The sequence below is a fragment of the Mustela erminea genome, chromosome 12 (assembly GCF_009829155.1).
Source record: "Mustela erminea isolate mMusErm1 chromosome 12, mMusErm1.Pri, whole genome shotgun sequence".
Taxonomy (NCBI): Eukaryota; Metazoa; Chordata; class Mammalia; order Carnivora; family Mustelidae; genus Mustela; species Mustela erminea.
In genome coordinates this window covers 83580183-83601414 of record NC_045625.1, presented here as the reverse complement: position 1 = coordinate 83601414, position 21232 = coordinate 83580183, and the positions used below count along the sequence as shown (strand labels likewise).

At 40.1% G+C, this 21232-nt stretch overlaps 1 protein-coding gene across 1 annotated transcript in view; it reads left to right on the top strand.

The window, feature by feature from the left end:
• PGM5 (phosphoglucomutase 5) overlaps window positions 1-21232 on the top strand; it is a 198160-nt gene that overhangs the window by 32980 nt on the left and 143948 nt on the right. The window contains exons 5-6 of the mRNA XM_032307008.1: window positions 10780-10970; window positions 11794-11948. Of these exons, the coding sequence (XP_032162899.1) occupies window positions 10780-10970; window positions 11794-11948 (346 nt within the window). The remainder of the gene's footprint in view (window positions 1-10779; window positions 10971-11793; window positions 11949-21232) is intronic.

Genomic DNA, 21232 nt, shown 5'->3' with positions numbered 1-21232 from the left:
AATGGTGTTGGGAAAATCAGACAGCCACATGAAGAATGACTCTGGACCATTTTCTTACACCCTACACAAAAATAGACTCAAAATGAATGAAAGACCTCAATGTGAGAGAGGAATTTGTCAAAATCCTAGAGAAGAGTAAAGGCAGCAGTTTCTCTGACCTGCTAAGCATGTCTCTAAAGACAAGGGAGACAAAGGCAAAAATGAACTATTGGACTTCATCAAGATAAAAAGCTTTTGCCCAGCGAAGAAAACAGTCAACAAAACCAAGAGACAACTTACAGAATGGGAGAAGATACTTGCAAATGTCTAACCAGATAAAGGGCTAGTATCCAAAATCTACAAAGAACTTAACAAACTTAACATGCAGAGTACAAATAAATCCAATCAAGAAATGGGTAGAAGACACAAACAGACATTTCTCCAAAGAAGATATACAAATGGCCAACAAACACATGAAAAAAAATGCACCACATCACTTGGTATCAGGGAACTACAAATCAGAACCACAATGAGACAATATCTCAAACTGGTCAGAATGGCTAAAATTAATAAGCCAGGAAATGACAGATGTTGACAAGGATGCAGAGAAGGGGGAACTTTCTCACACTGTTGGTGGAAATGTTAGCTGGTGCAGCCACTCTGGAAAACGTCATGGAGGTTCCTCAAAAAATTGAAAATGGAGCTATCCTATGACCCAGCAATCACACTACTGGGTATTTACCCCAATGATACAAATGTAGTGATTCAGAGGGACACTTGCACCCCAAAGTTTATAGCAGCAATGTCTACAGTAGCCAAAGTGCGGGAAAAGCTCTTATGCCCATCAATAGATGAGTAAGTAAAAGAGATGTGGTATATGTACCCAATGGAATATTACTCAGCCATCAGAAAAGAAATCTTGCCATTTGCAATAATGTGGTTGGAACTAGAGGGTATTATCTAAGTGAAATAAGTTATTCAGAGAAAGACAATTATGTGACTTCATTCATATGTGGAATTTAAGAAAGAAAACAGGAGCATAACAGAAGGGAAGGAAAAATAAAGCAAGATAAAAACAGGGAGGAAAACCATAAGAAACTGTTAATCATAAGAAACAAACTGAGGGCTGCTGAGGGGACAGTGGGTGGTGGGATAGAGTAACTGGGTGATGGACATTAAGAGGGCAGAGGATGTAATGAGCACTGGGTGTTATATAAGACTGATGAATCACTGAACTCTACCTCTGAAACTAATAATATACACTGTATGTTAATTAATTGAATTTAAATTTTAAAAAGTAATACAAAAAAGAAGATTAAGTGCTGTAATATATTATATTTGTAATATAAATCCAAATAAATTTGTGTTTGTAAATACAAATTGTATTTGGCCACCAATTTTTCAAAAACAACATTAAATCTTATAAATTATATATAATATATAGCCTTTAGTGTCCAGATAAATACTTAAGCAATTACCATCAAATACAGAGCCTATCAGAATTTTCTACTTGATATTTGCTTTATCATTTGTATTTTTTCCTGATTTTTAAAATTAATTATTTTTTATTAACATGTAATATATTTTTTTTTGCCCCAGAGGGTACAGGTTTGTGCATCGTCAAGCTTACACACTTCACAGCACTCACCATAGCACATACCCTCCCCAATGTCAATAACCCAATCACCCTCTCCACCCCCACCAACCCTCTGTTGTGTAAGTTAAGAGTCTCTTATGGTTTGTCTCCCTCCCAGTCCCATCTTGTTTCATTTTTTCCTTCCCTACCCCACTAACCCCCCACTCTGCCTCTCCAATTGTCTTATCTGATTGACTTATTTCACTTAGCAAATACCCTCTGGTTCCATCCACATCATTGCAAATGGCAAGATTTGATTTCTTTTGATGGCTGCATAGTATTCCACTAGATATATATACACACACATACCACATCTTCTTTATCCATTCATCTGTTGATGGACATCTAGGTTCTTTCCATAGTTTGGCTATTGTGGACACTGCTGCTATAAACATTTGGGTGCACGTGCCCCTTCAGATCATTACATTTGTATGTTTGGGGTAAATACCCAGTAGTGTGATTGTTGGGTCATAGGGTACCTCTATTTTCAGCTTTCTGAGGAACCTCCATGGTGTTTTCCAGAGTGACTGCACCAGCTTGCATTCCAACCAACAGTGTAGGAGGGTTCCCCTTCTCCATATCCTCTCCAACAGCTGTCATTTCCTGACTTGTTAATTTTAGCCATTATGACTGATGTGAGGTGGTATCTTATTGTGGTTTCGATTTGTATTTCCCTGTTGCCAAGTGATCTTGAACACTTTTTCACATGTCTGTTGATATTTGTATGACTTCTTTGCAGAAATGTCTGTTCATGTCCTTTTGCCCATTTTTTGATTAGATTATTTGTGCTTTGGGTGTTGAGTTTGATAAGTTCTTTCTAGATTTTGGATACTAGCCCTTTATCTGATATGTCATTTGCAAATATCTTCTCCCATTCTCCTGTTCATTGTCTTTTGGTTTTGTTGACTGTTTCTTTTGCTGTGCAAAAGGTTTTGATCTTGATGAAGTCCCAATAGTTCATTTTTGTCCTTGCTTCCCTTACCTTTGGCGATGCTTCTAGGAAGAAGTTGCTGTGGCTGAGGTTGAAGAGGTTGCTGCCTGTGTTCTCCTCAAGGATTTTGATGGATTCCTGTCTCACATGGAGGTCGTTCATCCATATGGAGTCTATTTTTGTGTGTGGTGTAAGGAAATGGTCCAGTTTCATTCTTCTGCATGTGGCTGTCCAGTTTTCCCAACACCATTTGTTGAAGAGACTGTCTTTTTTCCATTGGACATTATTTCCTGCTTTGTTGAAAATTAATTAACCATAGAGTTGAGGGTCTATTTATGGGCTCTCTATTCTGTTCCATTGATCTATGTGTTTGTTTTTGTGCCAGTACCATACTGTCTTGATGATGACAGCTTAGTAATAGAGCTTGAAGTCTGGAATTGTGATGCCACCAACTTTGGCTTTCTTTTTCAACATTCTTCTGGCTATTTGGGCTTTTTTCTGGTTCCATATATATTTTAGGATTCTTTTTTCCATTTCTTTGAAAAAAAATGGATGGTATTTTGATAGGGATTGCATGTAGATTGCTTTAGGTAGCACAGACATTTTCACAATATTTGTCTTTCCAGTCCATAAGCATGGAACGCTTTTCCATTTCATTGTGTCTTCCTCAGTTTCCTTCAAGAGTACTTTATATTTTTCTGAGTACAGATTCTTTGCCTCTTTGGTTAGCTTTATTGCTAGGTATCTTATGGTTTTGGGTGCATTTGTAAATGGCATCGACTCCTTAATTTCTCCTTCTTTTGTCTTTCTGTTGGTGTATAGAAATACAACTGATTTCTGTGCATTGATTATATATCCTGACACTTTACTGAATTCCTATATGAGTTCTAAAAATTTTGGAGTGGATTCTTTTGGGTTTTCCATATAAAGTATCATATCATCTGCAAAGAGTGAGAGTTTGACTTCTTCTTTGATGATTCAGAGGCCTTTTATTGCTTTTTATTGTCTGATTGCTGAGGCTAGGACTTCTACTACTACTATGTTGAATAGCAGTGGTGACAGTGGACATCTCTGCAGTGTTCCTGAGCTTAGGGGAAAAGTTTTTTCCCCATTGAGAATGATATTTGCTGTGGGTTTTTCATAGATGGCTTTGATGATATTAAGGTAGGTACCCTCTATCCCTACACTTTGAAGAGTTTTGATGAAGAAAGGATGCTGTACATTGTCAAATGCTTTTTTAGCATCTATTGAGAGTATCATATGGTTCTTGTTCTTTCTTTTATTAATGTATTGTATCACATTGATTGCTTTGTGGATTTTGAACCAACCTTGCAGCCCAGGAATAAATCCCACTTGTTCGTGGTGAATAATCCTTTTAATGTACTGTTGAATCTTACTGGGAAGTATTTTGGTGAGAATTTTTGCATGTGTGTTCATCAAGGATACTGGCCTGTAATTCTTCTTTTTTGGTGAGGTCTTTGTCTGGTTTTGGGATCAAACTCATAAAATGAGTTTGGAAGTTTTCCTTCCATTTCTATTTTTTGGAACAGTTTCAGGAGAAGAGGTATTAATTCTTCCTTAAATGTTTGGTAGAATTCCCCTGGGAAGCTGTCTGGCTCTGGGCTCTCATTTGTTGGGAGATTTTTGATGACTGCTTCAATGTCCTTACTTCCTTACTGGTTATGGGTCTGTTCAGGTTGTCTGTGTCTTCCTGGTTCAGTTTTGATAGTTTATATGTCTCTAGGAATGCATCCATTTCTTCCAGATTGTCAAATTTGCTGATGTATTGTTGCTCGTAATATGTTCTTATAATTGTATTTCTTTGGTGTTGGCTGTGATCTCTCTCTTTCATTCATGATTTTTTTTTTGGGGGGTCCTTTCTCTTTTCTTTTTGATAAGTCTGGCCAGGGGTTTATCAGTCTTATTAATTCTTTCAAAGAACCAGCTCCTAGTTGTGTTGATTTGTTCTATTGTTTCTTTGGCTTCTATTTCATTGATTTCTGCTCTTATCTTGATTATTTCTCTTCTCTTGCTGGGTTTAGGCTTTCTTTGTTGTTCTTTCTCCAGCTCCTTTAGGTGTAGGGTTAGGTTGTGTATTTGAGACCTTTCTTGTTTCTTGAGAAAGGCTTGTATCGCTATATATTTTCCTCTCAGGACTGCCTTTGCTGTGTCCCACAGATTTTGAACCGTTGTGTTTTCATTATCATTTGTTTCCATGATTTTTTTAAATTCTTGTTTAATTTCCTGGTTGACCCATTCATTCTTTAGAAGGATGCTGTTTAGTCTCCATGTATTTGGGTTCTTTCCAAGTTTCCTCTTGTGATTGAGTTCTAGCTTCAGAGCATTGTGGTCTGAAAATATGCAGGGAATGATCCCAATCTTTTGGTACCCGTTGAGACCTGATTTGTGACCCCTGCAGGATGTGATCTATTCTGCAGAATGTTCCATGTACACCAGAGAAGAATGTGTATTCTGTTGCTTTGGGATGAAATGTTCTGAATATATCTGTGATGTCCATCTGTTCCAGTGTGTCATTTAAGGCCTTTGTTTCCTTGTTGATCTTTTGCTTGGATGATCTGTCCATTTCAGTGAGGGGGTTTTTAAAGACCCCTACTATTAATGTATTACTGTTGATGTGTTTCTTGGATTTTGTTATTAACTGTTTTATATAGTTGGCTGCTCCCATGTTAGGTGCATAGATATTTAAAATTGTTAGATCTTCTTGTTGGACAGCCCTTTAAGTATGATATAGTGTCCTTCCTCATTTCTTATTATAGTCTTTGACTTAAAATCTAATTGATCTGATATAAGGATTGCCACCCCACCTTTCTTTTGATGTCCATTAGCATGGCAAATTGTTTTCCACCCCCTCACTTTAAATCTGGAGGTGTCTTTGGGTCTAAAATGAGTTTCTTGTAGACAGCATGTTGATGGGTTTTGGTTTTTTATCCATTCTGATACCGTGTGTGTTTTGATGGGGGTCATTTAGCGCATTTACATTCAGGGTAACTATTAAAGTAGTGTCATTGTGTTGCCTGTAAGGCGACTGTTACTCTATATTGTTTCTGTTCCTTTCCAGTCTACTACTTTTAGGCTCTCTCTTTGCTTAGAGGACCCCTTTCAATGTTTCCTGTAGGGCTGATTTGGTGTTTGCAAATTCTTTTAGTTTTTGTTTGTCCTGGAAGCTTTTTTATTTTTTATTTTTTTAAGATTTTATTTATTTATTTATTTATTTATTTGGCACAGAGTGAGAGAGATCATAAGTAGGCAGAGAGGAAGGCCAAGAGAGAGGGGAAGAAGCCTCCCTGCTGAGCAGAGAGCCCGATGTGGGGCTTGATCCCAAGACCCTGAGATCATGACCTGAGCCGAAGGCAGAAGACTTAACCCACTGAGCCATCCAGGCACCCCTGTCCTGAATGATTTTTATCTCTACTTTTATTTTCAGTGATAGCCTAGCTGGATATAGTATTGTTGGCTATATATTTTTCTAGTTTAGTGCCCTGAATATATCATGCCTGTTCTTTCTGGCCTGCCAGGTCTCTGTGGATAAGTCTGCTGCCAATCTAATATTTCTACCACTGTATGTTACAGACTTCTTGTCCTGAGCTGCTTTCAGAATTTTGTCTTTGTCACTAAGACTTGTATGTTTTACTATTAGATGACAGGGTGTGGACCTATTTTTATTGATTTTGAGGGGGTTTCTCTGGGCCTCCTGGAGTTTGATGCTTGTTTCCTTTGCCATATTAGGGAAATTCTCTACTATAATTAACTCCAATATACCTTCTGACCCTCTGTCTCTTTCTTCTCTTCTGGAATCCCAACTATTCTAATAGTGTTTCATCTTATGCTATCTTTTATCTCTTGAATTCTTCCCTTGTGGTCCAGCAGTTGTGTGTCTTTCTTTTGCTTAGCTTCTTTATTCTCCATCATTTGGTCTTCTATATCACTAATTCTCTCTTCTGCCTCATTTATCCTAGCAGTAAGAGCCTCCAGTTTTGATTGCACCTCTTTAATAGCTTTTTTATTTTAACTTGGTTAGATTTTAGTTCTTTTATTTCTCCAGAAAGTGTTTCTCTAATATCTTCCATGCCTCTTTTGAGCACAGCTAGCACCTTGAGAATCGTCATTCTGAACTCTAGTTCTGACATATTACCAATGTCTGTGTTGATTAGGTCTCTAGCCTTCGGTACTGCCTCTTGTTCTTTTTTTTTTTTTTTTTTTTTTTTTTTTTTTTTTTTTTGTGATGAGTTTTTCCACCTTGTCATTTTATCCAGATAAGAATATATGAATGAGAGAAAATACTAAAAGTGTGGCAAGGACCCCAGAAAAATGTATGCTAACCAAATCAGAAGAGATCCAAATCCAGGGGGAGAAGAAAGGGGGAAAAAAGAAAGAAAAAATACATAAAATAAAAAATTATACATATATATTAGACTGGTGAATAGAACAGAGCCACTGACTTGATTTTGGGTGTATTTTGGTCTTAGAAGAAACTATCTCCCAAAATTCTAATGGAAGAAAAACTTGTATATATAGTAAAAGAAGGGTAAACACAATGATTGTTAAGATGAAAATTTAAAAAAAAATTAAAATAGGAATTGATAAGTTGGTTGGAAAAAGAAAAAAAAAAAGAGCAGGGAATGTGCTCAGACTGGAGACTAAAACAAAACCATGTGCTAGACTAGAGTATATTTTGAGCTATTAGAAGAAATTGTATCCCAAAATTTTTTAGAAAAAAAATATATATACAGACACACACACAAATAAGGTTAAATACAGCGAAGTGATAAAATATGACTATAAAAATGAAGGTTTAAAACAACTTTTTAGGAAAGGTATTGTTAAGATAAACTAGTTAGAAAATGTTAAAAGAGGAACGAGGAAAGAAACATTAAGAAAATAGAATAAGAAAAAAATAAAGTTAAAAAAAATTTAACTTAGCAAGAGTAAAGGATCATGGGTAAAAAGCCACGAATTCTGTGTCACTTTCCCCTAGTTCTGGAGTTCCGCAGTTCTCATTGATCAGTAAACTTGCTCTTGGCAGAATGTTCTTGCTGATCTTCTGGAGTAGGGGCCTGTTGCTGTGATTCTCAAATGTCTTTGTCTGAGGTGGAATTGCACTGCCCTTGCCAGGGGCTTGGCTAAGTCATCTGCTCAGGTTCATGCTCAGGAGCTTTTGTTTCCTGAATGCTTTCTGTAGAGATTTGGAGGACAGGAATGAAAATGGCGGCCTCCCAATCTCCAGCTCAGAGGAGCCGAGAGCTCGGGACTGCACTCCTCAGTGCGCCCTCGGAGAAAAGCAGTCCGTCCCTCCCATCTCCCTGGTCTCAGGCTGCTCTCTAAGCTGACCCGACCTGTGACCGAGTGTTTCTATCTCTTGCGCTTGGTCCCATTTGGAGTCTTCAAACCCAGCAGATTCCTCTTGCACTGCTCCTCCCGGAGCAGACAGGTGAGTCTCCCTGGATATGCCACTTGTGGGGTCCCTGCTTGAAGAGCAATTGCCCAACTGTGCCTCAGATCATGGTTTAAGGTAACCCCAAGCTGAAAGCCCTCTCCTCAGCTCCATCTGTGTAGTCGACTTCCCTGCTTAATACCTGCAAGCTCTGCCACACTCAGACACCCCCAATCTTTCTATGATCCCACTGGACCTGAGACCACACTGTCCCCTTGAGGACTCCACCCCTGCTTAGCCTCTGGAGCCATGTCCTTCAGTGGAGCAGACTTCTAATTGTTCTGATTTTATGCTCTGCTGCTCTACCACTTGCCGGGAGCTGGTCCTTTCCCCTGCGGTCTCTCTCCTCATCGCTTCAGATTTACTTCTCCGCGTGTCCTACCTTTCAGGAAGTGGTCAATTTTCTGTTCTTAGAATTGCTGCTTTTCTTCTCTTTGAGCTCTTATTGAGTTTGTAGGTGTTTGGAATGGTTTGATTCCTATCTAGCTGAACTCCTGGGATGTGATGTCATTTCAGTCTGCTACTACTCTGCCATCTTGCCTCTCTCCTATCATTTGTATTTTATTTCAAGGATATAATTAATAGTAAAATTGTTTTTTATGGGTGTCTCAATCAGTTAAGCATTTGACTTGGGCTCAGGTCATAGTCCCAGGGTTCATAAGGGAAATTGCTTCTCCTTCTGCCCTTCCCCTGGCTTTCTCTCCCTCTCTCTCACCTACTCTCAAATAAATACATAAAATCTTTAAAAAGAAAGATTTTTTTATAAACCTTTCTATTTATAAATATTTAATATCCAATAATTATGATAATTGTATTATATAATTAAAAAGTTGACTTAAAAAATGTTCCTGATCTATATTTAAGAGTTTTCTTCTCCCTGTATAGTTTCTGTTTCTTCTAAGTTGCTCTTTACTCTTTTTGTTTTGATCTCATGTTAATTGCCCTTTTCAAAAGTTTAGTGATCCTTGGCTGCCTGGCACATTTAAGAATGAGGTACCAAAAATTTTGTTGGGAGATCTGAACACATGTGTGGAGCTCATCCTCCATGGGCTTTATTTTGACGTCATCTGTTGGCTTGTTTTGTTCTTTCTTATTGGGATGATCATATTCCCCAGAAAGGGATTTTTAGGTTCTTCCCCTAGCATTAACTGGCCTTGAGGGAAGACAGTTTCTCTTTCTTTTTTTTCTTTTTTTAAGATTTTATTTATTTATTTGACAGAGAGAGATCACAAGCAGGCAGAGAGGCAGGCAGAGAGAGAGAGAAGGAAGCAGGCTCCCTGCTGAGCAGAGAGCCCAATGCGGGGCTCGCTCCCAGGACCCTCCGATCATGACCCAAGCCGAAGACAGTGGCTTAACCCACTGAGCCACCCAGGCGCCCCGACTGTTTCTCTTTCTAAATGTTTTGAGCAGTATATCTGGTTTTGAGCCTCATTGCCCAGCTTGTTCTATATGTCCACCTCTGAATCACTTATCTGGCTGAGCGATAGAGGACATTGACTGCGCAGACCTTAACTTATAAGAACTAAGATGGGGAAAGGATTTATTCTCCATAGGAAACCCAAAATATTGCAACTAGAGGAAGGGGAAATAAATGCTGGACAGGCAAATTCAAAAGATGTTCACTATTTGAGGGTTGGGTTAGTGGTAATTAATTAGAAAAAAATGTTTTATATATATTTCAGCTAACAGGATTCATGCATTCCCCAAATGTGCTCTATATATTCTACCTCAGGCTCCATTCCCTTGTTCATAATGTCCTTTCCATTTGGATGGCATTCCTATCCCCCATCTCTATCAATTTTATATTCTTTTTTAAAAAGGATTTTATTTATTTATTTGACAGAGAGAGAGATCGCAAGTAGGCAGAGAAGCACGCAGAGAGAGAGGGGGAGGAAGCAGGCCTCCCCGCTGAGCAGAGAGCCCGATGTGGGGACTCGATCCCAGGACCCTGGGATCATGACCTGAGTCGAAGGCAGAGGGTTAACTCACTGAGACACCCAGGCGTCCTATCAATTTTATATTCTTTCTTTCTTCAAGTCTCTCCAGAAATGCTACCTCCTTCTTGAAACTTTTACCTGTGGTTGTTTCTTCTTGAAAGCCATCAGATCTAATTATTTCATAAATTTCCATTGCAGAGCACCAGTCTTATTTCTGTAATCACTCACCTGTAGATTTAACTCATCCCTCTACTGGATTCGGAGCCCAGTAATTTAGAAAACTGTGATTTGCATTGCTTGAATATGATGTTTCTATTCTTAAGATAGGAATTCCATATTAGGTGCTCCATAAATATATGTTCAACTGGAAAACACCATTCCTTAGCATTTATTGTATAAAATATGCTTAGTTTTACATGCTTCCATTGTTTACATTTTCTAGTTATATTCTTGGCAGAGTTAAAATGATTGCAGACTCAGGGAACATTGCTAGAGCCTTTAGGGCTTTTGCATATATTTAACCAAATTTTTTAATACATAAAAAGCAACACACATTGGATCATTATTAAGTAGTTGGTTTCTTTCTGGCAACATACTAGGAAAGTTTTGGAGAAAAATTTTATACAACTGACTATTGAATACATCTATATGCCCAACATAGCAACTGGCACATGGTGGGCACTCAGTGAATAATAGATGAAGTAAGTATCACTCGTGTTGCATCTCGACAAAGCCTGTAGAACTTGTTTCCTGTGCTATTAAGTGACCTTTCTTGTTCTAAACAGAACCGAACATTTTTTGAGGTTTCTGCCAAGATCTCATGTTGCCGCATATCTCTTTTTAGTCATGGGACCCTATGTGAGAAAAGTCCTGTGTGATGAGCTGGGAGCTCCAGCCAATTCTGCAATAAACTGTGTCCCCTTGGAAGATTTTGGAGGGCAGCCTCCTGACCCAAACTTGACGTATGCAACAACCCTTCTGGAAGCTATGAAAGGAGGAGAATATGGATTTGGAGCTGCATTTGATGCTGATGGGGTAAGTAAGAAACTTTTCTGCCTGCCGACCCTTTTATGAGATAATAAGCCAAGCATTGGAAGCCAGAGAATTCATGGGGCTGGCTGATATGTATGGGGCATTCGAACCCTAACTGGCTCTGCATCTGTTCTTCTTTTTAATGGCTCTTCTGTATTGCAGTTAAACAGCTTTTACTTTTCATAGTTCCAGGGTAGCATTATGTTATAAAAAAGTTATTACTTTTAAAAATATTCATGCAATTAATCTTTATTTATGGTTGGCTTAGCTAAAACCACCACATTAAGAAACTAGGTATTTCAGCAATAATTCTTGTTCTCCGGGGGCGCCTGGGTGGCTCAGTGGGTTAAGCCGCTGCCTTCGGCTCAGGTCATGATCTCGGGGTCCTGGGATCGAGTCCCGCATCGGGCTCTCTGCTCAGCAGAGGGCCTGCTTCCCTCTCTCTCTCTCTCTGCCTGCCTCTCTGTCTACTTGTGATCTCCCTCTGTCAAATAAATAAAAATAAAATCTTTAAAAAAAAAAAAATAATTCTTGTTCTCCGTTATATTTGAGGGAGGGTATGGGATGAGTATATGAAGGCTACTGACGCTTGAGGTAGTCATCTGCATTCCAACAGGTGGGACAATTCCAAACTGTGTCATGGTCCTGGGCCCTACAATACTCAAGAATTTACAAGAAGGTTTCTCATGCCCTCCTTGGCTTCATTCAAGTTGTTTTCGGTTGTTTAAATATAGGATGGTGGTAGAGTAGCTTGAGATGATTATAGGAATGGGAAGCTATCAGCAGATGCCTCTCTCTGATCTTTGTCACCTGTTCCTTCTGGCAGGACCGTTATATGATCCTGGGCCAAAATGGCTTCTTCGTGAGCCCTTCTGACTCACTGGCCATCATTGCTGCCAACCTCTCTTGCATTCCATATTTCCGTCAGATGGGGGTTCGAGGGTTTGGAAGGAGTATGCCCACCAGCATGGCCCTGGACAGGTAAGCAAGGATGTCACCTTGAAGAACTTCATGGTAGGCTTCTGATGTCAGTGTCGCCTTTGTTGTTAGCTGTCACTCATTCTCTCCTGCTCTGGTGGCAACTGTGGGAAGTATGGGAACGTAGAGACATGTATAGTGCCGGGGAGGGGCATGGAGAATCAGGTGGCCTGAACTCAATTCTTGGTACCACTTCTTAGCTGTGGGAACTTGAGGGACATGTGATCGCTGTGCCTTTTTTTTTTTTTCTTGTCAGTCTTTTTTATTTTAGCAATTCTAGTGAGTGCAAAATATTATTTCCTTTTTTAAAAATTGAAGTATAAGTACCATATACTGTTATATTACTTTCGTACATACAATGTGATCCAACAATTCTATACATTACTCAGTGCCCATCATGATGAATGGCCTCTTGGTCCCCTTCACCTCTTTCACCCTCCCCGCCCCCCACTTCCCCGTTGGTTTCTGTCAGTGTGTTCTCTGTTCTTAAGAGTATGGTTTTTTTGTTTGTTCTTTTATTTTGGTTTTGTTTCTTAAATTCCACATTTGAGTGAAATCATATGGTATTTGTTTTTCTTTGATTTACTTATTTCACTTAACATTATATTTAATAGCTGGGTAATATTCCATTTTATATGTATACCATTTCTTCTTTATTCATTCATGTATGGATGGATACTTGGGTTGCTTCCATATCTTTGCTCTTGTAAATAAACTGTAGTAAACATCGAGGTGTGTATATCTTTTCAAATTAGTATTTTCATTTCCTTTGAATAAACACACAGTAGAATTACTGGATCATGTATTAATTGTATTTTTAATATTTTGAGGGCCTTTCATACTATTTTCCACAGTGGCTTTATCAATTTCCATTCCCATCAACAGTGCATGAGGGTTCATTTTTTTTTTTAAAGATTTTATTTATTTATTTGACAGACAGAGATTGCAAGTAGGCAGAGCAGCAGGCAGAGAGAGAGGAGGAAGCAGGCTCCCTGCTGAGCAGAGAGCCTGATGTGGGGCTCGATCCCAGAACCCTGGGATCATGCCTGGAGCCGAAGGCAGAGGCTTTAACCCACTGAGCCACCCAGGTGTCCCATGAGGGTTCATTTTTCTCCACATCTTCACCAACACTTGTTATTTCTCATCTTTTTTATTCCAGCCATTCTGAGAGGGATGAGGTGGTATCTCATGTGATTTTGATTTGCATTTTCCTGATGATGAGTGAAGTTGAGCATCTTTTCATGTGTGTGTTGCCATTTGGATGTCTTCTTTGGAAAAATGTCTATTCAGATCCTCTTCCCACTTTTAATTAGGTAATTTGTGTTTTTATGATGTTGAGTTGAATAAATATTTTATATATTTTAAATATTAATCCCTCATTGGATATGTCATTTGTAAATATCTGCTCCCATTCGTAGGTTGTCTTTTTTTTTGTTAGTGGTTTCCCTCACTCTGTAAGAGCTTTTTTTTTTTTTTTTTCTGTTATTTCTCCCTCTTGAGGAGACATATCTAGGAAAATGTTTCTGTGCCTGACATCCAAGAAATTACTACCTGTGTTTTCTTCTAGGGATTTTATAGTTTCAGGTTTCACATTTAGGTTTTTAATTCATTTGGGGCTTATTTTTGTGCATGGTGTAAGAAACTGGTCCGATTCCATTCTTTTCATGGAACTGTCCAGTTTTTCCAACACCATTTATTGAAGAGACTATCTTTTCTCCATTATATATTCTTGCCTTTTTTCTCATAGATTGAGTATATGAGCATGGATTTATTTCTGAGCTCTTTATTATTCTATTCTGTTGATCTATATGTCTATTTTTGTGCAAGTACCCTGTACTTACTGATTTTTATTTACTAATTCTGTGCCATGCTCTGCTGTAAGCCCATTCCATAAACTCGGTAGTCATCATAACTACCCTGTGAGGTGGCCCATTTTACCGATGAAGGAACTGAGGTACAGGGAAGTTCAATAACTTGGTCAAGACCAGGGCCTAACAAGGGTTGAACTGGGATTCTAACTATGCCATTCTAGCTCCATAGTGCATGGTCCAGCTCCACAGTGCATTAGAGAGACGGGGAGAGAGAGAGAGAGAGACCAAGGGTAGGGGCAGAGGGTGAAGGAGAGAGAGAATCTTATGCAGGTTCCACAGTCAGTATGGAGTCCAACACGGGGCTCGATCTCAAGACCCTGAGATCATGACCTGAGAGCAGAAATCAAGAGTCAGATGCTTAACTCACGGAGCCACCCAAACACCCCCAGAGTCCATGGTCTTCATGACCCTGCAATATTACATCACACGGTGGTGGGCCTGTAAGATCCATAGGAACCCAGAGAGGGGACAAGGGGCCTCTGAAGAAGCTGCTGGGCTTACTCTGAGTTTCAGGGGCTGATGTGACAGCCTTGGCTGTGCAGGCCTCCAGGTGACAGCTCCCCAGGTGAGCCTACATATGTCACGCCGTCCAGCCTCAAGTCCTCCCCTGGGCTTCCTGTTGCCCTCGGTCCCATCCTCAGAAGCGAGGAGATGAGGCTGGACTCATGAAGATGAGGAGAGGGACCCACAGCACAGTCTCCCCCTGCACGCTTACCCCACACCCGCCAGGAAGTGGAGCCTCAGCGGGAAGAATGAGGGGCCGGATGAGGGATCCATCCCTCTTCTCCCCTGCCTGTGAGGTAGTGGGCTGACCACCGGCCAGGCCTTCTTCTGGGGGCAGGGCACAAATGAGGCTCTTCAAGCAGTGGAGCCGGGCGTGGGCTCCGGAGCCATTCTGCTCCAGGTCTCAGGAGAGAAGACGAATGAGAAGCAAGATGCTGTCCAGGCAGGAACCGGAGAAGATGGGGCAGATGCTCCAGGCAAGCCAGAATAGAGGGCGTGCCTTTGTCTGTTGCCCCCCGAGAACCTCTGCTCTCAGCCAACAACTGAGGAGTCCTAACTAGCACTGCTGGGCTCCCCAGGCCTGCTCCCCAACCCTTGGCTTTTGGAACTTGGGGTGTTGCTCTTCTCGGCATGTGGTTTCCCCTTCCCACCTCACATAGATTTAATTGGTCTTGATTTTTTTCTTTTAAGTGGGAGTTATCATATGGTTTCACTTATATGTGGAACATAAGGAATAGCATGGAGGACATTAGGAGAAGGAAGAGAAAAGTGAAGGGGGGGGAATCAGAGGGGGAGACGAACCATGAGAAACTGTGGACCCTGGGAAACAAACTGAGGGTTGCGGAGGGGAGGGGTTGGGGGGATGGGCTAACCCAGTGATGGGTATTAAGGAGGGCACGGATTCCACGGAGCACTGGGTGTTACATGCAAACAATGAATCATGGAACTCTACATCAAAAACTAATGATGTCGTGTTTGGTGACTAATACAATAAAGAAAAATAAAGTTGAGAATTTGATTAAAAAATCATAACCATAAAAAATAAATGGGAACTTGATCTTTCTCCTGAAGATTCTCAGGGACTAAGGCTGAAACTGGCATTCCATTTCAAGCTTCTGACCATTTTTTTAACAAGGAGAGCCCATCCTTTGGCATGTTTACACTCAAATTCACCTGTTATCAACTTGACCTTCATCCCCTTTTGCCGATCTGACTCTCCCTACAGTGTGAGTGGCATTTGGGTGTTGACCCTTGCTGGGTGAAAGGCATGATGTGGAAATGCTTTAATCATTGTGTGGTTCTGTATCCCCTGGAGAAACCAGTCCAACAGTGCTTATATCCTGGGGGTCCTTGTACACCTTGACTCTGAGAGCTGTCAGTGTGTCAAGACCCTGGGTGTCAGCAGCTTGTTGAGCAGCAGATCTTTTAGAAGAAGGAAACCAAAAGCACGATTCAAAGGGGTGGGGTGGAAAGGCAACTCGTGAACCTCACTCTGCGCCTCCTTAAGTCTTTGGTATCTATTCCTAGCAGTGGCTGGCTGTTTGTGATTCCATTTTGATGAGGATGAGGGGAAAAGCCCTTTGGGTAGGCTCCATTCAAAAAGATACTGTGGGGGCACCTGGGTGGCTCAGTGGGTTAAAGCCTCTGCCTTCCGCTCAGGTCATGATCCCAGGGTCCTGGATCGGGTTCTCTCCTCAGCAGGGAGCCTGCTTCCTCCTCTCTCTCTGCCTGCCTCTCTGCCTACTTGTGATCTCTGTCTGTCAAATAAATAAATAAAATCTTAAAAAATAAAAAAAACATACTGCAGTTTTTAAAACAAAGTCCCCGGTACACCTTTATATCCTGCAAGTCTCCTGCTGCGTGAGGCGTGAGGCCTTTGCGCTTTGAAATCTTCTTTCCTTTTGGTGTAGATTTGCATCATAACTGGTGACAGTGAGCTTATTTTCATATGCTTATTATCCATTTGTGCATCTTTTTTGTTATGTATTTGTTCATAATGCATTTGCTCAATTAAAAAGTTAGGTTGTTTGTCTTTTGTTATTGATTTATAGAAGTTCATTAAATATTCCAGATAGTGTCTTTTGTTAGATATATGTATTGCAAGTATTTTCTCCCTGCCCATTGCTTGTCTTTTCATATTGTTAGTAGAAGTTTTTGATGAGCAGAAGTTTTACATTTTGATGAAGTTAGTTCATTAATATTTTCCTGTATAGTTAGTATGTACTTTTTGTCCTCTGTGAGAAATTTCTGCTTGGCCAAAGGTCAGAAAGATGTTTTCTTCTAAGTTTGTTGTAGTTTTAATTTTCACATTTCAGTTTATGATGATTTTGAATTAATTTTTGTGTGTGTTCATCGAAAATAATTTTCTTTCTTCTTGGTACTTTTGTTAAAGATAAGTTGACCATTTCCGTTTGGGTCTATTTTAGAGTTCTCTATTTTCTCTCATTGATTTTACACCTATTCTTAGGCCGAGATTATGCTTGATTATTAAACTTTTATTTATTTTTTTTTTTAAAGATTTTATTTATTTATTTGACAGAGAGAGATCACAAGTAGGCAGAGAGGCAGGCAGCGAGAGAGAGAGAGGAGGAAGCAGGCTCCCTGCTGAGCAGAGAGCCCGATGCGGGACTCGATCCCAGGACCCTGAGATCATGACCTGAGCCGAAGGCAGCGGCTTAACCCACTGAGCCACCCAGGCGCCCTGATTATTAAACTTTTAAATAAGTATTGAAATCAAGTGAATTCCCCAAGTGTTTTTTTTCTTCTTGGTCAAATTAAAAAAATGATACATCTTAGCTTTTTTGTATTTCTATATACACTTTAGAATCAACTTGTCAATGACTAGCAATTGTTACAGTTTTGATTGGGATTGAATAAATCTATAGAATAATTTGGGGAGAATTGCATTTTAGTAATATTGAAATCTCCAGTTCACAAATGTGTTTTAACTCTTCATTTTAGTTTTCTTTACTTTCTCTTATATATTTTGTAGTTTAATTTCTCTTACGTATGCTTTGTGGCTTACTGTAGTGGTGTCACACAATTTTTGTTAAATTTATCTCTGAGTATCTATGTTTCTGAGGCTATCATACATAAGTGGAATAGTTTTGGGGCACCTGGGTGGCTCAGTGGGTTAAAGCCTCTGCCTTTGGCTCAGGTCATGATCCCAGGTTCCTGGGATAGATCCCCGCATTGGGTTCTCTGCTCGGCAAGGAGCCTGCTTCCTCCTCTCTCTCTGCCTGCCTCTCTGCCTACTTGTGATCTCCGTCTGTCAAATAAATAAATAAAATCTTTAAAAAAAAATAAGTGGAATAGTTTTATAAATTTAATTTTCCAGTTGTTTGCTCCTAGCAATTAGAAATGCAATTGATTTTTATAACTTGGCTTTGGATTCTTCTACTGGGAAGAATATTTTCGATTGCCCCCCAACTTTATTTCTCTCCCTCAGGGGATATTGATAAGAAGCTCATGATATAATCCAACCTCAGTGCCTAGCAGCACCAAAGAGGACGGTGTAATATTCCACACTTGTTTTCCATTTGCCTTTGCTTATATTCCTCCATTAAAAAAGCAAAAAAAAAAGGTTTAGTAAAACTGTGGATCACAAGGCAAAAATGGAACCATCTTTAGTCACTGAGGACTCAGGGTCATATAGGATCCTGACTGCTATGTAGGTTACTTAATATTACGGAAGCTTATTTAATAATAACACCTTTCACTTACACAGAATTTTATAATTTAGAAAGACCTTGTGTGCATTTGATTTCACTTGATCTTTGCATGAATTTAGCAGGTAATTGGTGAGGCATGACTCTCACCATCTTAAAGATGTTAAACCATGTATCAGAGAGTTTAAGTGACTTGTGCAAGGTTGCACAGCTCATCGGAAGGTGACCCAGGATTTGAAACTGGGTCTTCTAGTGTATAATTGCATCTGCGTAGTAACTACCACTGGGTGAAGATGGTCCCTGAGAAACTAGTTGAGAAGATTGCCCAACTCTCCTGGGGGATAGCCAGCAACTTTCCAAACCCTGCCAGGAGAGGCAGGTTTCACTCTGACAACAAAAACCATTTGTCCTCTTTTCTCCCGGACGTTTCCCGTTTCACTTTGTCCCCTCCCTCCCAATAAAACTCTGTTTCAGTCGGAAACCAGAGGCCTTGCTTAGAAATTTCACAAAGGGCCTGTTCTGATACGTAAGTAACCATTTAAAAGGATTATTCATGCTTGCTGGTTGGGCTCCAGAAGCCTCTGGGGCTCTGACGTGGTGATTTGCTGTGGGTATTTGATCTATCTGTTGCGTAGCTCCCAGGTGGATTCTCATGATGGACACTTTATGAACTTCTTTCTTGGGTAAAATAAATACAGCTTCAAAATCTTATCTTGATCATGGTTTACTTGGTAGGTTATTATCATTTTTTTAAAATGAATAAAATCATTGAAATGTGACCAAAAGTGCCAGAACCCAGAAGGATGACAACTGAGTAGCTGAGACACATTAAATGGTGCCCTTGCCTAAATTTTGGGATTCCAGAATTTGGATTGGAGGGGATGGTGGGGACCTGCACCCTTGAAACTGATGAATTATTCAGGCCAAATTTCATTGTTCCCAGATAATCATTGTTCCCTGAGGGGAGACTTATAGTGTCTTTAATTTTTGCTCTTACAGTGTCACTGAAACAAGGACTCCAGAATATTTTCCCCAGAATAATGCAGTTTCAGCCTTGAAAAGGGCATTCTTTTAGAACTTTGTCATTCTGAATGTGTCTGATTTGTAGTTGCAGATGAATCTGTGTTGCTGAAATTGTTTTGGTTCAAATGATTTGAGAAGGAAAGCACATTCAAAGTGTATCTGAGGCCCGAGGTCTGTCTCCACCCCATGCAGAAGTATTAAATAATCCTCTGTGTCATCATCCTTCAATAATATTTATGAAGAGCCCATCTGTGCTTGGGAGTGTGCCGAGCGCTGTGCAGAACGAGGCAAACACACGCAGACTTGAGCCCTTCTCATTGGAGATATTCACAGCCTCATACAACGCTAGCAGCATCCTTGAGCACACTGCAAGTGATCCAGATCTGAAAAGTATGTTTTGACGGCAAGGGAGGCCACATGAGGCCCACCACCCACAAGTCTGGTGGTGAAGGGAATTCATCCTTTTCTATCTTCTGTTGACTATCTGTGTCACCCCTCTTCACCATTTACTCACTCAAGAATAATACTTATAAAAGTCCTTTTGTGTCCTAGACATGGTCCCTTGCCGTGGGGGAACTTATAGTCTGATGGAGAAGACAATAAGAAGTAAAGAGAAAATACAGATAAACATTTTAACACGTGCTCAGAGGAAATGAACTTGGAGCAGTAAATTGTCAGATGTGGAGCAGGGTCCTTAGATGGGACAGGCAGGTAAGGACTACCCGAGGAAGTTATGGGTAGGACCAAAGATCAGAAACATGCAGCTAGACCCAGCGAGGATGCTGGGATTAGAAATAGCCCATGATATGTGTGAAGATGCTTGTTTTTCAGGATATAGTCTACAGCAATCTGTTGCCAATCCCCATTCCGAAATATGTAGTGTAGCTTTATCCTGAATATATGCAGCTGGGTGTTGGAATTCAGACAGTGTTAATGCTGTAAGTATGCAAGTATCTACTGATCTACAGTGACCTTGGTTTTTACTGCATCCCTTGGATCTGTGCTCTTTTGTCTCTAAGATCAGTCATGATGTTACCAGAGTAGTGGGAGAGATAGTAATCGGAGCTAATATCCAATTACCTAGTCTCCCATACATTGTTTCTGCTACAGAATGATGGGAATTCTTTTACTTCAGCAGACAAATATGTTCAAGTGGACCCTGTATAAAAATAAAAGAAAAAAAGAGGAAAAAAGCCCTTTATCATAGGAGTTATTCCCCTGAAAGTCTCTATAGCTGATTTAGTCAGGGTCAAGGCAGAAAAGAGATGGTGCCCTGAAAAGGGGTTTACTAAAGAGAGTTTAATAATAGTAACCTGATAACTTAATACAGAAGTATGGATGAAGTTAAGGAAATCAAAAATAAGAAGAGTTGGAGAGGCATCCCAGGACACAGAATTGTAGAAAGTTGTTAGTTCCTCCAAGACTGAAGGGTCAAGGTAGGAAAGGCTTAGGGTAACCATAACCTAGTAAGGTCTGGAGTGGTGAGAGGTGGGCTGTCAGACAGGAATGGAACTCATCAGGGAGGAATAAACACCCCAACTCCCCTCTTTCTCACCCTCCAATCTCCAGCTGATGCCTCCTCTTGATCAAACCCACCTGCAAGCAGGAGCGCCATCCGTGATGTTTAGACTCCAAAGGAAGAGAGGAGGGCAGAGATGGCCATGGAATGAAATGGGTCTTCCACTGGACAAATGATGAAAAAAATTGTTCAAGGATGAATATGGTTAACTCAGCTCTATGCCTGAGTCCAAAAAAGAGGGGAGAGGATGAGACTGGGAGTGAAGCAGATCGGGATTACGAAAAGGATTGGCCCGTGTGTTGGTTATTCTGGTTATACTTTCTTTGCCCCCTTCTATTCAACAGTCCAATTCCCTACTGCTGTTTAGATTTTCATATCTCATATTACTAATGAGGTTGAGCCTTTCTTCACATACTTAAGGGATTTGGGGGGTTTCCTTTTTATTAATTGCCTGTTCCTGTCCTTTGCTCACTTTTATATTTTGGTTTCTTCTTTTTTATGGGTTTATGGGAGATCATTCCATATTTTATATATTAGAGCCTTGTCAATTTTAAGCACTTCTAATTTTCACTTTTTTTCTTGGCACAAAATTTTACCACTAAGCTCTATATCCAGATTGCTTTCAATACACAACTCTGTGTGGACAACTCAAATTTAATATGTACAAATAGCAACTTTTCCAATTTTCCCAGAAAAGTGCTC